The sequence below is a fragment of the Zootermopsis nevadensis genome, unplaced genomic scaffold (assembly GCF_977971745.1).
Source record: "Zootermopsis nevadensis isolate Lab colony 2312 unplaced genomic scaffold, Znev_1.0 Znev_ptg000018l, whole genome shotgun sequence".
Classification (NCBI taxonomy): Eukaryota; Metazoa; Arthropoda; class Insecta; order Blattodea; family Termopsidae; genus Zootermopsis; species Zootermopsis nevadensis.
The window spans coordinates 4,686,808-4,705,137 of NW_028259150.1; the positions used below are offsets into that span (position 1 = coordinate 4,686,808).

Genomic DNA, 18,330 nt, shown 5'->3' on the forward strand with positions numbered 1-18,330 from the left:
ACTTACTTACATACAGGAGGAGGTGAAGGTCCATGAATGTTTAATCTCGGCGCCTCGTCAACTTCACACCCGGGCGAAAAGAACAAATTAGGAAATGAAAAGGTAGCGTTTACAATTCGGAGAGCTCGCCAATATTGGACCTTTGTGAATGATGGGATTTCCTCATTGGTGTCGAATCTTAGAAAAAACTCCAATGTGTCGACAGATATTAGTATAATTCCCCCCAAATCTAATTTAATAGAAATTCATTCAGCTGTTTTGTAGTTGATACATTCTTAGATACAGACGTACCAACGGACGGAAAGATTTTAACAGGCATTCCACAGGGATGCCTTCGGGCATATATATGCCGCGATTTCCGTAAATCGAACTTCTATCTTCCAACCGAAAGCCAATCAATTTACTAGCTGAGTAATTCCGATCCTATATGGGCATATATGAAATTACGACTGACACTGATGAAAAACATTTCTGACAACTGTATCTAAAGCATTTACAGATGTTTAAGTTCTTGCTTTAGAGGCGACTAACTGATGCTGGCACAACCGAAGCGCGACTGTTCGAGTCATACCTTGCGTCTTGTTAATCTTTCTTATATTAGAAAACGAACGGGTGCACAGGGAAAACAAAAAAGACGCATCTCTGTCAGCGGAACTCGAACCCAAGGCCACAGTGACTAGACCAGGGGAAATGTTGACCTTACTGGATAGTAATGCGCTTCGTTTTAGGTTTCAGTGATTGGAACACGTACATTGGCTGAGTTTCCTGTTTCTGTAGCACAGTTTGTCGTTACTGGTACAATTCTTAGTTTATTTAATGACGCTGTCACGACTGAAGAGGTTATAAAACGCCGATGATTATCGTGAGAAAGTAAGAATTTTTAAGAAAATTGTGGTGGCCTATTTTAACGTAGTTTTCCGTCATTCGCCTGACAGTCAGAGAAAAACCACGGAAAACCTCTGCCAGTACAGTCTGTATCCGGTCTAGCATTTACCCGACACCTCCGACATGCGTATAGTGTCACTGCTTCATCGACATAATATGCTCGGTAATAGCAGACGATATTTATCAAAAAGAACAAGATAGTGTGTGAATGGCGAGCATGTAAGCACAAGCCTCTTTAGATACCAACTCAGCATTTGTCTGGAGTGACTAGTGGTGGAACTGAGTAACGCGTGTTCATGCGTAGCTGACGTGACGAAAGTGTGATCATCAACAGTACGCACGAAAGGACTAGAGAACGGACAAACTGAATTCAGTAAAATACTGTATTATATTGGGAAATTTTACCGCATCATTTCTATTTTAATTTAGATCTGACAATTCTGAGGACTGCTTTACACAAGAGCATGCACATATATCTTTAACTAATTTCAAACACTTGCGAGTGAAGTTGCGTAAACGGATTTTAGTTCATTTCCACAAACAGTCGCTGCACTACTACGTATTTAACTGAAACTGATCATTACGGTCAAACGGTGACCTCACACGCAGTCCAGCTAAATTTCTGACCTCCGTTTGGATACACCTTATTTATTTCTACCACGGGAAACTGGGGAAAATCTTGAAGAACCTCATTCTGAATAATGGCTAATCCTGCTAAGATTCGAACTTGGTACCTCGAGAATACAAGACGACAGCATTAGCGCTACACCAACCCACTCGATAATTCTTAGCAGACCACATGCTGAATAGCTAACACTATCGTTATCTGTCGACTCATACTCACGGTGTGTTTGCACTGTTACGTGCTACACAGACCGCTGATAGGGCACACACAAGATATAATTGAACGTTATTTCACTTTTAAAACACTGAAATTTAAAAAGACTATTTACAGTGGAATTAAAGACACGTCACAATTTTTGTAATGTGGAAGGCTGACTAATCCAGAAAACCATCTTTCAAGCCGTTGTTCTTCTACTTTCGTTATAATAAACAGGTTTACTCATTTTACACCATAATCCGTATTACTGATAAATCATAAATTAAAAAATCCGAAAACTGTGATCTACAAGAATATCCGAGTAAATGAACGCTACATACAAACAGTAGTGACGCATTCGGTAAAGTTGGCATAATTGTAGAAGAAACAAATCGAAAGTATATATTTTTACCAAGTAATTTACTTGATTCAAATACTCCCTTTCTGGGACTCGTCATCACTAAAAATAAAGTCCGTCTTGAAACGACGATAGTTACCTGGTAAAGAAATCCCCTGCTTGTATGGTACTCGAACGACGTGCAGTATGTGCGTAAGTGTGAATGGTCAGGACGGATAAAAATACGACTCCAGCAGCAACTATTTAAAAACACGAGGTCTTAACCCTTTGAAACACGAAGTTCATCTAAATATTTAAAAATCCAGTTCTTACCCCAAAGAAAACACGAAGCGTCTATCATAAAGATCAACTGGTTAATGCTCTTCGAGAAATAATCGGTCTTTATTCTGAGGATCGTAGGAAACCTATAAATACAATCTGTGGGCAACATGCTCAGCTACTGAATGTAACAGCAGATGTTATGTTTAGTGACCACTGTACTTTAAGGGCTGACACGTATAATGGAGAATCAACAGCCTTGAAGATCGTTGCAAATTGTTCACCCAGTTGTGTTACCCTTCCCTAACTACCCCTTATAAGAAACCTGTTCATTAAATTAACCAAAGATACTCGATTAACTGCTGTACGCTGTTTTTTTACGTGTAAATGTTTTCTAAATAACTTCAAATACTTATTACATCTTTCATGGAAATAAAGATATCAAGCTACAAATGAACAAACTGTAGTTATATTATCATGTATTATGTTTCTTAAGTAATATTTGGTTTTATAAATTGCAACACGGGAAATTTTTCGGATTTAATTTACATGATCTTTACTTTTTGCAGCCAAGAATTCGACCATGCCGACAGGTAAGGAGGCGAATTTTTGAAGTCTTGGCGTGCTAGGAATGTTGTTTTGTTTTGTTTTGTTGACTTGCAACTCGCCTGCATTTGTATTATAATGTTCAAGGTCATGCTTACTACCTTCTTGGCACCATTTTGTTTTGTTTTTGTAAATTTTTTTGTGTGTTTAGTTGATGAGCGCGTCCATATCACTGATGACAATCAAAGCAGCGCTCGTACTTACACCTGTCTCGTTCTTATTATTCGAATTATCAGATGTTGGCACATGATACTTTGAAGCTCTGCTTTCTCCCTTCACGAAATATCCTCAAACATCGGTCCTTAAGATGGATTTTTATAAACTGAGAAGCCTGTAATTTTAAGAGATGAATAATGGTTCAAATTCGTAACGCTCGCAAATAAAATGTATTCAGTGATCAGTACCGTGTGCATAATTCCATTTCGAGAAGTGAGAAGTCATTATTAAACACAAGTTCGTAAGATATTAAAAATCTAGCACTTTAAATTACATTCAAGATTAACTAATACAAACAAGTATTAACAAAAACTAAATGTTATTACAAAGGCAAAATCAGCACTGCTGTTAAAAAACGTACGATCTCTTCAATGCCAAATTGTTTTTTACCTTCACTTGTCAGCAAATCACACTTCTGTGTCATCACAAACGTTAAGACGAACCCATAAACTGTCCTATAACATAACATGATAGTTCGACTTTTTCTCTACGTCTCCCTCTGTGTCTATTTTTACACAAGGCTCACACACACCTCAATGTTAACTGCTATTCATACTCCAATATGCGAGGCTTCTTTATATTAATAGCTGTAACGTCCATACTCTGCCTTAGGACTATCGGCCGTCCATTTATTCGAATAAATCGCACATATGGGCTCATTTCCACTTGCAATTTTAAGTAATTGTACGCAGAAATCTAAAATCAGTTTTTTGAAATACAATATTTTGTAAAGTTTGTTATTTACGATTTCCACCAGTGTGGACTGGATAGGATTATATATATATATATATAGATAATGCAATAATAATTTTTTTTAATACAAAACATTGTTTAATTGCCCTTTACATGTTATGAACTTAAACATATCACAAATCTGTCTGCATGCAAATGATTTCAAAAAGAAATTAACCGAATACGCTGAATTCTTACACAGGGTCTATACTTTAACTAGTCCACAAAGAAGTTGTCTCGAATCTATAGGGTTTATATAATCGTAGATAAAATATAAAGCCTTTAATTCCCAATTTCAAAGCAGCTATACACATATCAAAGCCTGTCAAAGTTTCATAGCTCCTTGTAAGTAGGAACTGGGGCGGAATAAGTGGGACAGCTGCCGAGGAACAGATAAAAAGGGGACGCATTGACCACAGACATGAAATATCGGGGCATTGTTAAAGAGGGGCGGAAAACAACTTAACACTCTTACATTATACGAATTCTTATCAATATTTGTTTCATATTCCAATCATCCTGAGGGCCATGTTTTAAATTTATCAATATTCGGTAAAATTTCTTAAATTAGTTTCTCCTGACTTGTAACCAACAGGGCGAATATTTACATTCAGAACTCAATATAACTGATTCGTATAAATAATAGCCAATCACTGGTTACAAATGTTCATGAAACGTCGGAAGTAGTAGAAAAATATCATTCTTTCCTAACGCGTCCGAAAGAATTAGTCTAGACCTACAAAACATATGGAACTACACTTCACTATTTTACGTCACAAATTCACGCAGAGGTAAGCATGACTTCATCGAACACAGCTTCGATAACGCACGATAGTAGTACAATTTTCCGACGAATGTTGTGTCGTCATTTGCACTGTATAACTGAGTTGTTGCTCGAGTTATGTTAATGTATCTTATGTTCATGTTGTGGTAAGATGTAGCTATTTGTGCTTTACTAATCAACTTCTCTTTGAGGATCACTAACCCAATAGGATTTGCACATTGTATAATTAACTATTAGTATGTTTTGTTCCTTAACTTATATTTTCATAGCAATCTTCGGCTGTCTTAGATCATTACTAATAAGTTTCAATCAGATTTTTATTTGTGATAATATACAATCCTGTTCATATATGTTTACAGAAATTGTTTTAAATTTATTAATAGTTAATACGAATTGTGTCCATTAAAATATAAAAAAAACAATTCAATGTTCATTGCTTTCCATTAAAGCATTGCCATATAACGATTGAATATCCACTTCTTTTTCATGAACATATTCCGACAGACGATTCTATAGTTATCGCTTTCTATTGAAACAGTCCGACAAATTATTTGTTGCCTAGTAGTTTATATTAAAATATCCTGATAAAATTATCAAATATCCTTTAGGTTCCATTGAAAGAGTTTGATAATTGATTCAACAGTCTACTTTTCATTCAAATACGGTATCCGATAAAACGATAACACCAGCTTCAACTGAAATATTTTGATAATATCGTGCGATATTCACTAGTTTCTATTCGAATTTTTCGATAAGACACCTTTTAACATCCACAAATTTCGACGTAAATATTCTAATAAATTAGTTTTCGTTTTAGTATTTCGATAAAATTATTCCACACCCATTAGTTTCCACGGAAACATATCAATGCCCATTTTGACCTCCAACAGAACAAATATTGGCGTACACCACAATAACAATGAACAATAAAAATTGAGTTTCCAGCTGTCATATATTTGAGACAGAAAACGCCATTGCCGAAAGAAGTAGACAGATACATCATGCGATGACAATGTTGCAATCGTAGATGAATCATTTGGTGACTCCATGCCAAATATGCAGTCGTTTCTCGAAAAAAAACCTTTCGATTAGTTTCTTTCCTTTAACATTAACTAAAATGTTGACTGCAGTTCAGTGTGAACAGATGTTACAGATAATAGAAACTATGTTATATTTAGGCATCACCTTCAGTTTGCCACAAATGCTTCAGCAAGAAATGACAAACTGACAATGAATTATGTAACCTTGTATTTATAGAACCCACGCGAATAGTTTCTATAGGCCAAACAGGAGAGACAAAGCAAAAACATTACCTAAGGAATCAACAAACTTAATTGAGTAATATTGGTAGAATCACACGACATCTCACGTCAGAAAGAAAGAACGTAAATGCACTGGAAGCAGCGGTACAGTGTATTTATTCTTTTGCGAGTTTTCAAGGCATAAAATTTATTCCTGGGTCGATCTATTTAATTTCCATAGCAGAATCCTGTAAACGGTCTTAATTAAAATATACCTATAGAAAAAGTCTACATACAGAAGATAGGGAAGGAAAGACGGCAAAATCTTTCAATGAGAAAAAATTGTAAACGTGTATTGTCTTCATGTTAGTTCCTTCGATGCATTTTAAAATCAGGCTTGAAGAATGCTACATACCACAGTGAATAGAGCAAGGACGTTGGAGCCAGGTTCTGAGCGCAGCTAGCCAAAGGGTCCAAACCGAGTTCGTCCACCTTCCTTGTAACAGTAGTTTTACAATCAAAACAAATATCTTAATTCTACACGGACACAATTGTCATCTCCAATAAAGATTTTTCAAGGCAAATTAACTATGAAGTAGCCGGTGGTAGAAAGAAAGTCCCAGTGAGGAGAAATGCAATAGGCCTATAAGGGACACAGATCCTTTTTTCTCTTACATGTGCAGTTTATGGAGTGTGTGTGTGTATGTATTTGTGAATATTCATATACACATACGCCCCAATATACATACGGGGATTTCAAGATTGGAAAGTACACATATGGTCTCCAGATAAAACACAATAAGGGAACTTAAATGAATTTAGGTTTTTAATTCATCCATGTCAATTCACTTATCGAGTGAATTAGCTACTTTATTTTTACCGTTACCTAAATACACATAGGCTTAGTAACTACACTCAGTAAAAAGACAAGAACCGAAAATGATACTTTTGTAGCATGGTTTGAATATTATTATCATTTTAATTTATGATATTAGTATAAACACTGGTTTGGGATACGATTCAACGGTGAAATTTTGTGTGCATTGAGGTACCATACGAGCAGGAAAGTTTTTTATTAGATGAATAACTATGAACTGCTCAAAGATCACGAATCAGTGAGTCAGTCAACTGACCTGTCGTCATGGTTCACATGTTGGCGCTACTGTTTCGCAATTTGGAGATCGCAGGTTGTTAAACAAACTAAGGAAATTGTTATCGTAGTGTTACATCAGTAATAACATCCTTAATTCTATTATACTTTCCCATTTGCTATGCCATAAAAGCTACGTGGTTTCGTTTAATTACGCCAAGCTCATTAGAAGAACACGACAGAAGGTTTCTTTTTAACTCGTTCTAATTACAGAAGGAAACATTTCTTTCAAATAGAACTGCAATCGAGTTTTGCGAGACTCGTTCTTGTACCTATCTGACTGATGCCTGACAGGAATAATGATTCTATAAATAACTTAATAGCACCATCTGCCTCTTCCCCAGGAGAATCTAAGCCGCCCACTCCAAATTACTTCAGGCCTGTTTCACAAGTTCCAAAAGACCTGTACCGTAATTCTATTCATTCAATTGAATCGTGTACTTTGCTACAACTGTATCAATCGGTACGGTAAACCTAGCAAGAACTCTACATACCAATGTCATGAATACTCGTCCAATTCAGCCAGTCAGTTTATGCCTAATTTTTATCAGTAGTCTGCAATCACCGGCACGTTATACTTGTCACGCATAAGTTCAGTTTCACACCGTTGTCATGTTTGTTATTTTTAACTATGATTTTGTTGGAATGTTTAAGATCATCTCCAAACAAAATTGTTCCTGCTAGCTGAAGCTGTTAATTATTTATGGCCATTGATCGATTTTACAACGCTTGCATAATTTTTAAATTCAATTATTGCACATAATATCAATATTCTGTATTGTTAAGTTTGGTATTGAAACCTACACCTCATAAGTTCGTACAATCGCCGTGTTTAAATAACAATGTTGTTGTTCTGGGCTGCGACGTCGTGGAAAAGCGTAGGTGGGTACTAAATTTTCGGAGAAACATACCGGCCCTGTCTTCGGGGCCTCGGCATCTTCTTAGCAGCCGTTAGAACCTCAAGTCTCAGACACGTACATATTACACGATGTTCTTACTGTTGCAGTCAAACACAACTTGTTATAAAATAGTACTGTAATGTAGTATCGAAGGTTAGACCCTACATGTTTCGGTACCCACTGCACGCCATCATCAGACCTTCTTCAAGAATAACATTTGGTATGTAACATAATCACATAAAGTGCTAAAATATGTAGAAATCCCTAAATGTATTGACAGTAAAACATTATATATTAAAATTATAGCTGTGAATGTGCCGATAAGCTATTTTCCACATATATGTTCTTTACGTACGCATGACCTAGAATTTATTACTTTTCTTGTTCGTATGGAAACTGGCCCCAAACTGTGATTTCTGAATGTGGTTTGTGCACTTCTATTGGCATGGATTTTATTAGCCTACTCTATAACAGTAAACGGGTTTGTTTATGCATTTTTAAAATACTTCATATTATGATGTTGTTTGTGTGTTTGCTAGGTGCACATTATGTTGGTGCTGAGTCTTTATGAACGCAAAGGTCACTGGCTCTGGTGTTCCAGCGTGCTGTTCGTTGTATTATGCAGTGCTGTGACGTCTAAGCTACATTAGCAAAACAGACTACGTATTATGTAAAAGCGTTAAATATGATGTTCTGAGAGTTCTTCGCACAATTTAAAGTGAATACATATAGAAGAGGCCTGTCTCTCTGTCTGCATGTTTAATCTGCAAAGCTACTCTTTGGATTTCAATTAAACTGTCTACCATCTGGGATGTCTGTATTATTAGCTGCTGGGAGAATTTAATGTTTAAATGTCATTAATATCTGAAAAACATATTTAAAATATCTTTCGATGGGGTGAATATTTAACGAAATACAAAGACAACTAATTTCTGACTTTGTGCGGGACGATGTCTGAAATGCGGTTAGCTTTGGAACAATAAATTTTACATGAAATAAATTTGCACAAAGACAAATGAGATATTCATACCTAAAACATAACGTATACTGAAAGCGCTCGTAGTATTACATTTGAACATACCTTATAGCTCCTGTTAAATTCAGACCAAAGTTGTCGATATTTAGAACTATATTATACTAAAATTCAAATAAAATTAAGTAAATGTTTTAAATTAAAGAGCAAAACAACTATTACACCTGTAAACATGATATAAAATCGCACTGCACAATACAAAGTTTCCCAGCTTCCGCAACGAAATAAAGTAGGCCTACTGTTGTTCTCTGAGCGGAACCAATCCTGGATGACAGAGTGGAATCCTAATCCGATAAGAACGAATAGCAAATGGCTTAAAAAATGGTATTTACACGAACCTTTAATTCTGCTAGCAAAACTCACTGCAGGAAATAGAGTGACGACCCAATAGCCACGAATCTAAGGCGCTACGGTTCTGGACCTCTGGCACACTGGAACTGCAGTTTCCATTCTCAAAACTTGAACGTATGTACGTCCGCGTGTCTCTGAATTGTGACGTAATGGCTCTTCAAGATGTCGTGTCAAATGTCTAAAAACGGTGATTTCAACCCTTCTGATATACTACAGTGGGCGATATTCTGACAGAAACAATAACCGACCGAGCCGAGAATTGTGAAATTTCAGATTCTCATGGAGGAGTGTGATAAGGCTGTTCTCTGGGTTGTTGAGCCGTGAATACTCATCACCCTGATGATGAAGACAGCAAGCACCTCTGAAACGTCGATAAATGTCTACTGACTCCATCATCAGGTCGCCCTGATGATGGAGGCAGCAAGTACCTCCGAAACGTCAGCAAACCTCTACCAGACTACACGGGGCTACAACCCAGAAGACAGCCACCTTCATGTAATTAAAGGTTTGTGGTCTCACATACATCCTATTTCAAATCTTTAAAGAGAGACTGACTATCTGAAAACGAAAGTGTTGTCCGTCTGTCTGTTCGGCCTGACCGCCCGTGTTCCTGGGTAATGAGTGTATCCGCGTGTCTGTCCTCTGTATAATAATGATATGTCTGGCTAGCAAGGACGAGCGAGCTATTATTGCGTTACATCAGTGCTAGACACACTGGAGCAGTATTATTGTGTAATGGTGCATGTCTAGCTTTCTCCATCTCTGTCTCGTAACGTCCGTCTACCAATTAAATATTGTCCTGCATGACAAGACTCTTCCGTAACCAGATGAAAATCGTAGGCCGAAGATATGAAGCTTTCACGGCCAGTGAATACAATGAAGTTCTCTCGAGAGGTCAGTTGCCCTTCTCTCACGGCTAGGTGGTCCAAGAAGTCTGGAATATAAGCCTACCTTGCTTCAAAATATATTGTTTATTGTATAAAAGGCAACTCACCAATGAACCTCGACAGAATGTGCATAATATGCACATTAACACATTAAAAACTTCGGCTACATTGTATTTTGAGTGACAGGGTTATGCGGCTAGGTTCCTGAAAGTGGGGTCGTGCAAACTTACTCAAAGTTAGAGTCGAAATTATGTAAATCACTGAAGGCAGGAAATATAACATTTTCAGTGATCTATCAAAAATCAAAATCACTACGTTTCACTGAAAGTGGCCATTCGTCGGTAATTTTCATAATCTATCAGAACACCATGGGCATCTAATTTAATTAGGCCTGTATCCAATAAATCAAACGTGACTTGAAATTCCAAACTAATTTGATTTGCAAAGCAGTCTACTGCTGAAATCATATTCCTGTTGAATTCAATCTATATCAATCATTTCCATGCATCATAATTCACGAGTAAGATATTCGTGGAATTGTGCACTCCAGTGGAGTAGGATTACAGACACACGCCATACTTTGCTGTTCTGCATACTTCATTGGACTTGAAGATACAAATACACTGTCGCAAAAATTAATCACAGCTGCCAAAGTCGCAACTTATTTTCTCTTACATTTTGTAACAAATTAACCTGACCTAAAATCATCACAGAACGTTTTAGTACTTAAAATCGTTGTAGAGAAAATCTGTATAATTCGATCATCACGTAAAACAGGTGACTTTCTGGGGCTATATGAGACACAATTAAATTCGTAAGATGATTATCAGTGTAGACCCTAAACGCCAAATTCCATGCAAATCCGTTGGATAGTTTCGGAGATTGGACATGCGGACAGACAGCTCTGCGCGACCTACTGTATATGGGTTCACTTCATGCACACTTAAATAAATTGCATGTCGTAATACAGTAAAGGACATGCAACGTGTCAAAGCGAGGTAGACTACTGATGATTAATGACTTTCACGGGCTGCATCCAATTCTGTGACATCAAGCTCCAAATAAGAAGTGTGCTTCACGTCAATCAAACCCACAGACCCATGTCTCAACTATTATATGACCGCACAAATAATGAATCCCACTTGTCCTGCCTGATATTTTGTATTTTTAGACAAGTGCGCTCACGCAAACGTCCCAGACATTGAAATTACATGATCGGCCGTTCTGAAGGAACACATTCGTCATGGGCATTTCTTTGACAGTCAATAAAACGTATTTTATAATCGCGCCTTATCAGTATCGGAGACCCTGGACTTCATTGTAAACTTCGGCGTTTTGTTCCTAGTCGCAGTGGACGACCACGTCTCAGAGCGAGTCACTACGATATTGCACAAAAAAATCGGGATCTTCTTACACTCTAGCTAAAGTTTTGATCAAATTTATTTTCGTTTATTTTTTGACTAACAAGTTAGCAAGCAAACAAACAAAAAAGACGCCGCGCTAATAAAACATTGCAGCCACAAAAACCGAACCTCAACATAACTAATTGAGACAAAAGTGCTGAATCATGTAGTCACACGCTCGAGCACGCGCCAACTCACCAGTGTTGCCAGCTGCTGCACAAAATGTCAGTCAGATTATTTAGTTATCACATCTCATGTGTCGCTAAAAATTGTTTAAATCAAATGATAACATAAAAATGATTTATTTTTGCCAAGCAAGTCTTCTTTACTTGGGCTCAATTGGCTACAAATTTTGCAAGAAAGTTCTTTTGTTACCACAATTTAGTATTCCTTCATCTTTTCCAAGTATCGTGCAGTGTCTGTTATTCGCTGGCAGCAGGCAATGCCGTCGCCCTAACGTATTGGTTCCCGCAAATTTAAAATGCTCCTGACGTCACTACTTGTCAGTACGACACATGGTCTTCCCACTACACACATTTAACTACGTTATTACCAACATAAATATGTCCTCGGACAATGCACCATCTGACGCACAAGACATAATTAGATGTTGAGGATCTGCCCTCACGCAGTCACACCCTGCAAACTGTTTCCTTAGATTAGTTAGAGCTATCTGCTGTACAAATTAGACCATCAACATGGGAAATCTTTATTGTGAAAGTATTTAGATACATTTAAGAAAGCGCGTGTAGAAACCTCTCTTCAGAACAGGGTCCAGACCCATGTAGAAGAGGGTTTTACAAAAGGCAGGCCATAACATGAGTAGCTAAGCGATTATCAGCTTCTGAATAAGAACTTTACTCCGTGAAGTGTGTTAGAAACTTGTTAAACACATTTTAACCTTTGGCTTTTTTATACTCGGGATAAGCAATCACTGTCGTAAAGATTGCGTAAAATGTCAAAAGCCCCTTCCATCCTTATCAACTCTAATTCAAAACAACAGCTCATCGTAATGTGTTGTCGTCTTCCATTTACCTAATGTTTTATTGGGCATTCGCTATACGATACATCAGCAAGCAAATTAAAACACTCATATAAGGAATTCGTACTCTTCATCATTGCCGTCAACACCGTACAGCCAATTATAAGAAAACACAGTCCTCTCCATTTGTTTAGCAAAAAGAACGTAAAATGCGAGGAGCTTATCTACGGCAGCCAAAAAAGCAACGAAGCTCTTGGTAGTAGCCGTTATAATCCAAAAGGTTCAACATCGCTAATAACAAAGCCGTCACTGGACACGAACCTCGGTCTATTGCATCTACCTTTTACCCTTGCGACCCATCTTCCTAATAACAGTCTAAAAGTTAACCTCGCATATGTCCAACTTAGGTAGAAGTGTTTACTTTAATTATTATTACATCTTCTTCTTGAACTGACACTAATTAGACTTACTAAGCCTGTGATTCTTCAACTCTCTTCCAAGAACTGGTCTTACTGTTACAAAAGAATAAAATTACTACAGGCTGGAGAAAATTACGTAACGAGGAACTCCATAAATTGAATTCGTCTCCAAATATTATTAGAATAAAAAAAATTAAGGAGGATGAGATGCGCGGCACATGTACCACGCATAGGGGAGATGAGAAATTAATACAAAATTTTAGTTAGAAAACCTGAAGGGAAGAAACCTTTGGGGAAGGCTTGGGTGTAGTAGGTGGGAGGATAATATTAAAATTATATTATAGGGGATTTGGAGGTTGTAGAATGGATTAATCTGGCAACAAACTTTGAGGTTGTAATTTCAGGCTCTCATCGCGGTGAGTACGAAGATGGCTGTCTTCTGGGTTGAAGCGCCCTGTAGTCAGGTAGAAGTTCACTTATTCAAACAATTAACGTATGCACCAGTTCAAACACAGCTCCTTAGAAACTGCTACGGAGAGTCCTGGATTATAAACCGATAGTTTCTCAGCTGGCCACGAAATTACCATGGTCTTAGTGGAACCAAAAGTTCCTTTATCGTGTTCAGAAAAATCCGACCATATCCTGAATAGCTGAATCCAGTCCACATCCAATCAGTCAATCTCTTTAAGATCAACTTTAATATTTTACTCCCGTCTTCTCAGGTTCCCCAAACGTTATCCTGCTTCTCACTTCCGTATGCCTTCTAGAGATCACAACCCATGTTAAAGTGTACATTCTCAGCATCTGGCTGGAGAAACCGAAGAAAACAAAACTTTCTATCAGTAGGCCCAGTTACATTTGGTAATCCGATAATTTTTCACGGGTCCTTCATCAAGTGGCGGGCACAGCCTACTATTTCCAAATCTTTCACTCGATATGTCTGCAGTGGTTGATGCAGTATCATTTTGGTTTTCGGTTTTCCTCAGTCACTCGGACTAAATAATAGAATGTAACCTTAAAACAGCCGATGAACATTTTCTTCTTCGTGAGATTTCTGGTTCTCACGACGGCGGGAACGAAGATTACCGATTGCCTTCTAGGTTGTTGCACCGTGCAGTCTAGTGGATGTTTACCGACATTTCGGAGGTGATTGTCGCCTCCATCGTCAGGGTGATGAACGCCCAGACTACACGGTGCAACAACCCAGAAGACAGTCATCTTCTCTTTCACAGTTGTCCTTGTGTCGACGCCGAAAAGCGTCGTTAAATAAATACAGAGACAAACAATATAGTTAAAGTATTGGACTGTTGTTGCACAAAGATTCTACATGTGGTAGTGGTCGGCCTTGGACTACTTGGGGTTTGAATGACCAGACTGTCTGGCTGGACAGACACACATGCGGTGTGTGACGTGTCTCCGGCACCATCAATGAATGGAGCCGACCAGACTGCAGTAGCAGCAGCCAGAGATGAATGAATTGAGACAAGAACAGAGACAGACATACACACAGACAGGATATCAGACGAAAAGTCGCCACTGGTTCATCCCCCTTCACGGATGAGGTTTTAGCAGATTAGACTTTATTACTCAAACGTTAGATGTGTAGCCAATAGGGTTGCAAGGCTGTTACTGTAGCAGACTATGATATTTTAGCTTTAAATATACGAAAAGTGCATTTCACTTATCTATGTTTTTTTTTAAACTGCTAGCAGCTCAGATTTAAAAATATTTAAATTTGAGGTTCTCAAGCTGGTATGAAAGCCATCTTCATACTCGCAGCCGTGAGAACCTCAAATCCCAGGTCTCCCTGATGATGGAGACAGCAAGTAGCTCTTAAACGTCGACAAACTTCCAACAGACTACACGGCGCAACAACCCAGAAGATTAGCTATCTAAATACAGACTGTTAAGATAACTAATAAATAATTAATTGGGAAAGATATGAAGGGAAGCAGTCGCGGAATAATTTAAGGTGTTTCTTGGGGGAATGAATGGAACGACGAAAAATCTCACCCAGGCTAGCGAAAGGAGCAAAAGCATCAGTTCTGCAGAGCGTCGGTGTGTTGTAGTTTTATTCGGTTCTTCGTTGTCACGGTAAATATTGCTACGTGGTTCACTAATAGCAGCACACGATTTTGAAGCAAAGAAATGTTCAAGAACGACAACACGATCTGCTCGTAAACACACTAATAGCATTTGCACAGCTTTTGCGCAACTGGCATGAGCAGCGGCCTAGAAACCAGAGTGACCTAAACTCGTGTGTCGCGGGGGAGACTGGGACAATCTATAATCACAAGGGGTGGACCTGCTTCTGATTTAATTTTGTGCCATAGTACAATTTTGTTGTTTGGTTACGTTTTAAATGGTACGCTCTGTAGAAACCAAATACAATGTTTACATCGAACGGCTTGTGAAAGCAGAAAATATAAATTTAACGAAAGTTACCTCAACAAAACCGGAGCGTCTCTAGGCTGATACCCCTGGGGCAAATTATATGTACAGACCACAAACGTAAACATTAAAGTGCTGATACTGCAGCTATGAGCCTGGGGCTGCAGTCTTTCGCCTTAGACGTGACGAAGAACCTGTACGTTCCATATTAACTTCTTAGAAGCTGGTGTTATTACTTCTTGATCCTATTCAAGCTCCAAGAATTGCTGATGCGCGTAGATGCCATTGGCACGTATTACATTGCATTCGTATGGTATTACGTCAACTGCAGTACTGAATTACTGAATAACAGCTTCTTTAATGACGATGTATCAACTGCTGGGGTCATGAGATATGAAGGTCTTTAAAAAATTGGAATTTTGTGTGCGCGCGCGTGCATGTTCGCTTATAGCTCCAGACTTAGCATGCATATTCTTTGAGAACAGGAAGAGATTTTAGAAAGGTCAAACTCGGAAAAATTGCCCTGAGTTCAAGTCCCGTGAGGGCGTTTCCTGTACCTCGGAAACTAAGCACGATAGAAGAACGGTGCCAAGAACAAAGTTGTCCGTCTCGGGGAATAAGAGCGACACATCCGAAAACTGCCTTAGATTCGAGTATCGGTAAAGATATCATGTTTATGGATGATGATGATGTTGACTATTTCCTGTGATGTTCAACGATATGTATCGAATGAGCAGACCCATGGTAATCTTTTGGGCAAGGAAGACTGATAAGAAATGTAGCCTACGCATTTGCCGAATTTCCCTATAGTAACAATGCTAATATGACTACAAAAAGACTGTCAAGGTGAAGGGCATGCCCTATTTGAACAGGTCTTTGAATATATGTGTTTGTCTTACAGGAACAAGGTGCTGCGTATTAATGCAATTAAGGAGATGATACAGAATTATCGCCAAGGATCAGTACCAGTCGACCCTAGACCTACTAATGTCCCAATTGATGAATTAGTAAAACTGGTAAACCTCAACATCTCTCATCCATCGCCCATAGATGCCTATCCCATGAAGAGACGAAGCTTTCATCCATCATGTAAGTTCAACTAAGTAAATAAAAGCCAGTATCCCACCATCAATCATTTTCTGTGCCAAAACAAGAAGATAAACTTTGTAGAATGTGTACATTTAATATATAATTCTTAGCTCGCTCTCAAGGTATAATCGCGGGATCAAATCCCGAACAGAGCACGGCTGTTTGTACTCGTTCTTCTGTTGCGTTGTGGCGTTAAAGACACTGCAATTTGTTGTCCCGGTTGGGACTAGGTGATAGGGGCATTACCAATGGGCACCCCCTAGGAGTCGATTCCCCCGAAGTGGCCTAGTCCCGTGGATGGCGAAGCCCCTCGTGGGTAGTCTCGGTCCACCTGAAGTCTGGATAATTTAACCTCAGATGGTAGAGGCAAAGGGGTGTCCAACCCGGCGAAGGCAAAGCCATGGAATAACATTGACAATAGGGATGATAATAATAATCCGTGGCGTAACAGCCCTCTGAGAGCCAAAGCCGACTAGCTGGCTGCTGGCCTCACGTTCACATGCCTAAGCAGAGGTGAACGATCATCCAACCAGATACAGAGTGACGTGTGGTCAGCACGACGAACCCCCGGCCATTGCTAGCTTTCCTGACCTGATTACGCTACCCATTGTAGCTCCCCAATTTCCTCACGATGCTGGGTTGGCACCGATCCCATACACCGGTCGAAAATCTCATGAGAAATTTCTTTCCCCGAGAATATGTACCCGTTGTTGGGCAGCAATGCTCCCTTGTCATGCAAGCTGTACATCCAAACGCGGCAGACAGCAAAGGCGGACCGATAAGCGTTCTTCGCTCCGCTCACGCTTGAGCGTGAGGAACACCTTAATACCTGACATGAGACCCTAACCCGGGTCAGTTCAAACCAAGTCTGATTTCACAATTTCTTCTCAAACATTCGCTTGAACATTGTCTATATATACAAAATTAAAGCGTGTTAAAAATATTTATTCCTTCAATAGACGGCTGTTGAGGGAATGAGCATGTTTCGTTTCAGGCAATCTTCCAAACAACACCGACGTTGACATGTGGGTCGATGGGAACTCAATGAACCTCTTGTTCAACCTGACCTACCCAGCCCAGCAGAATGTAACCATCACCATTATCGCGGCCACTCTGCGTCTTTACAAGTTTACTCAGGTAAGATTATTTATTTGTCTGCAGAATCAGCGGCAAAATGCTTTTGTTTGTTTGATTTTCTTTTAAGTGGACAACATCTATGTGTCAACAGCGATTCTTACACAGTGTACATTAGAAATGACAAAATAATACACAACGGTTATTTGGTGGGGTATGCGGGGAGTGGCCATCGTCTTATTTTAACACACTGTAGGCTTACCATCCCAGAATTTGCCTAAGGGTACTGCGGAAAACAAACTTTTCAGTAAGGACAGCCGGTCTCTGAGCCAAGATCCGAACCCGCAACCTTCTGCAACGTGACTTTATAAAAACTGCTCGCGGAATGTCTCCAGACAATACTTGAAGCGCTTGTTAAGGTACTAAAAGATGTAGTGCTCAGAAAAACACAGCTGTAAAGCTGTGATATTACGACGGCTTCCAATTGACTTCGACTGCCACCAGCAGCAAGTTCTTCCAGCATCGAAAGCTACGCGCAGAACCACGTTTCCTGTCTCTAACTTGAAATAATTAGCCACCTTAAAAATCATATGCTTATATTTTAAAAACGCAGCAAATAAACGTCATTAAAACGAAATAACCACCTAACACTCTGTTTTCATATGTACACAATTACGAACGCTGAGAGATAAAGGGACTAGTATGAGTATCGAAGACTGGCACCACGTGACAATCTCTGCCAAACTAATCAC

The 18,330-nt window shown here is 38.9% G+C and overlaps 1 protein-coding gene across 6 annotated transcripts in view; it reads left to right on the forward strand.

The window, feature by feature from the left end:
- The window catches only part of LOC110837379 (uncharacterized), a 47,243-nt gene that overhangs the window by 19,967 nt on the left and 8,946 nt on the right, over positions 1-18,330 (forward strand). For 5 of the 6 annotated variants that reach the window (XM_022079428.2, XM_087351147.1, XM_022079427.2 and 2 more), the window contains exons 3-5: positions 2,891-2,914; positions 16,317-16,504; positions 17,499-17,641. In XM_022079428.2, coding sequence (XP_021935120.1) covers positions 2,891-2,914; positions 16,317-16,504; positions 17,499-17,641 — 355 coding nt within the window. The remainder of the gene's footprint in view (positions 1-2,890; positions 2,915-16,316; positions 16,505-17,498; positions 17,642-18,330) is intronic. The other variant, XM_087351146.1, reaches the window with a different exon arrangement.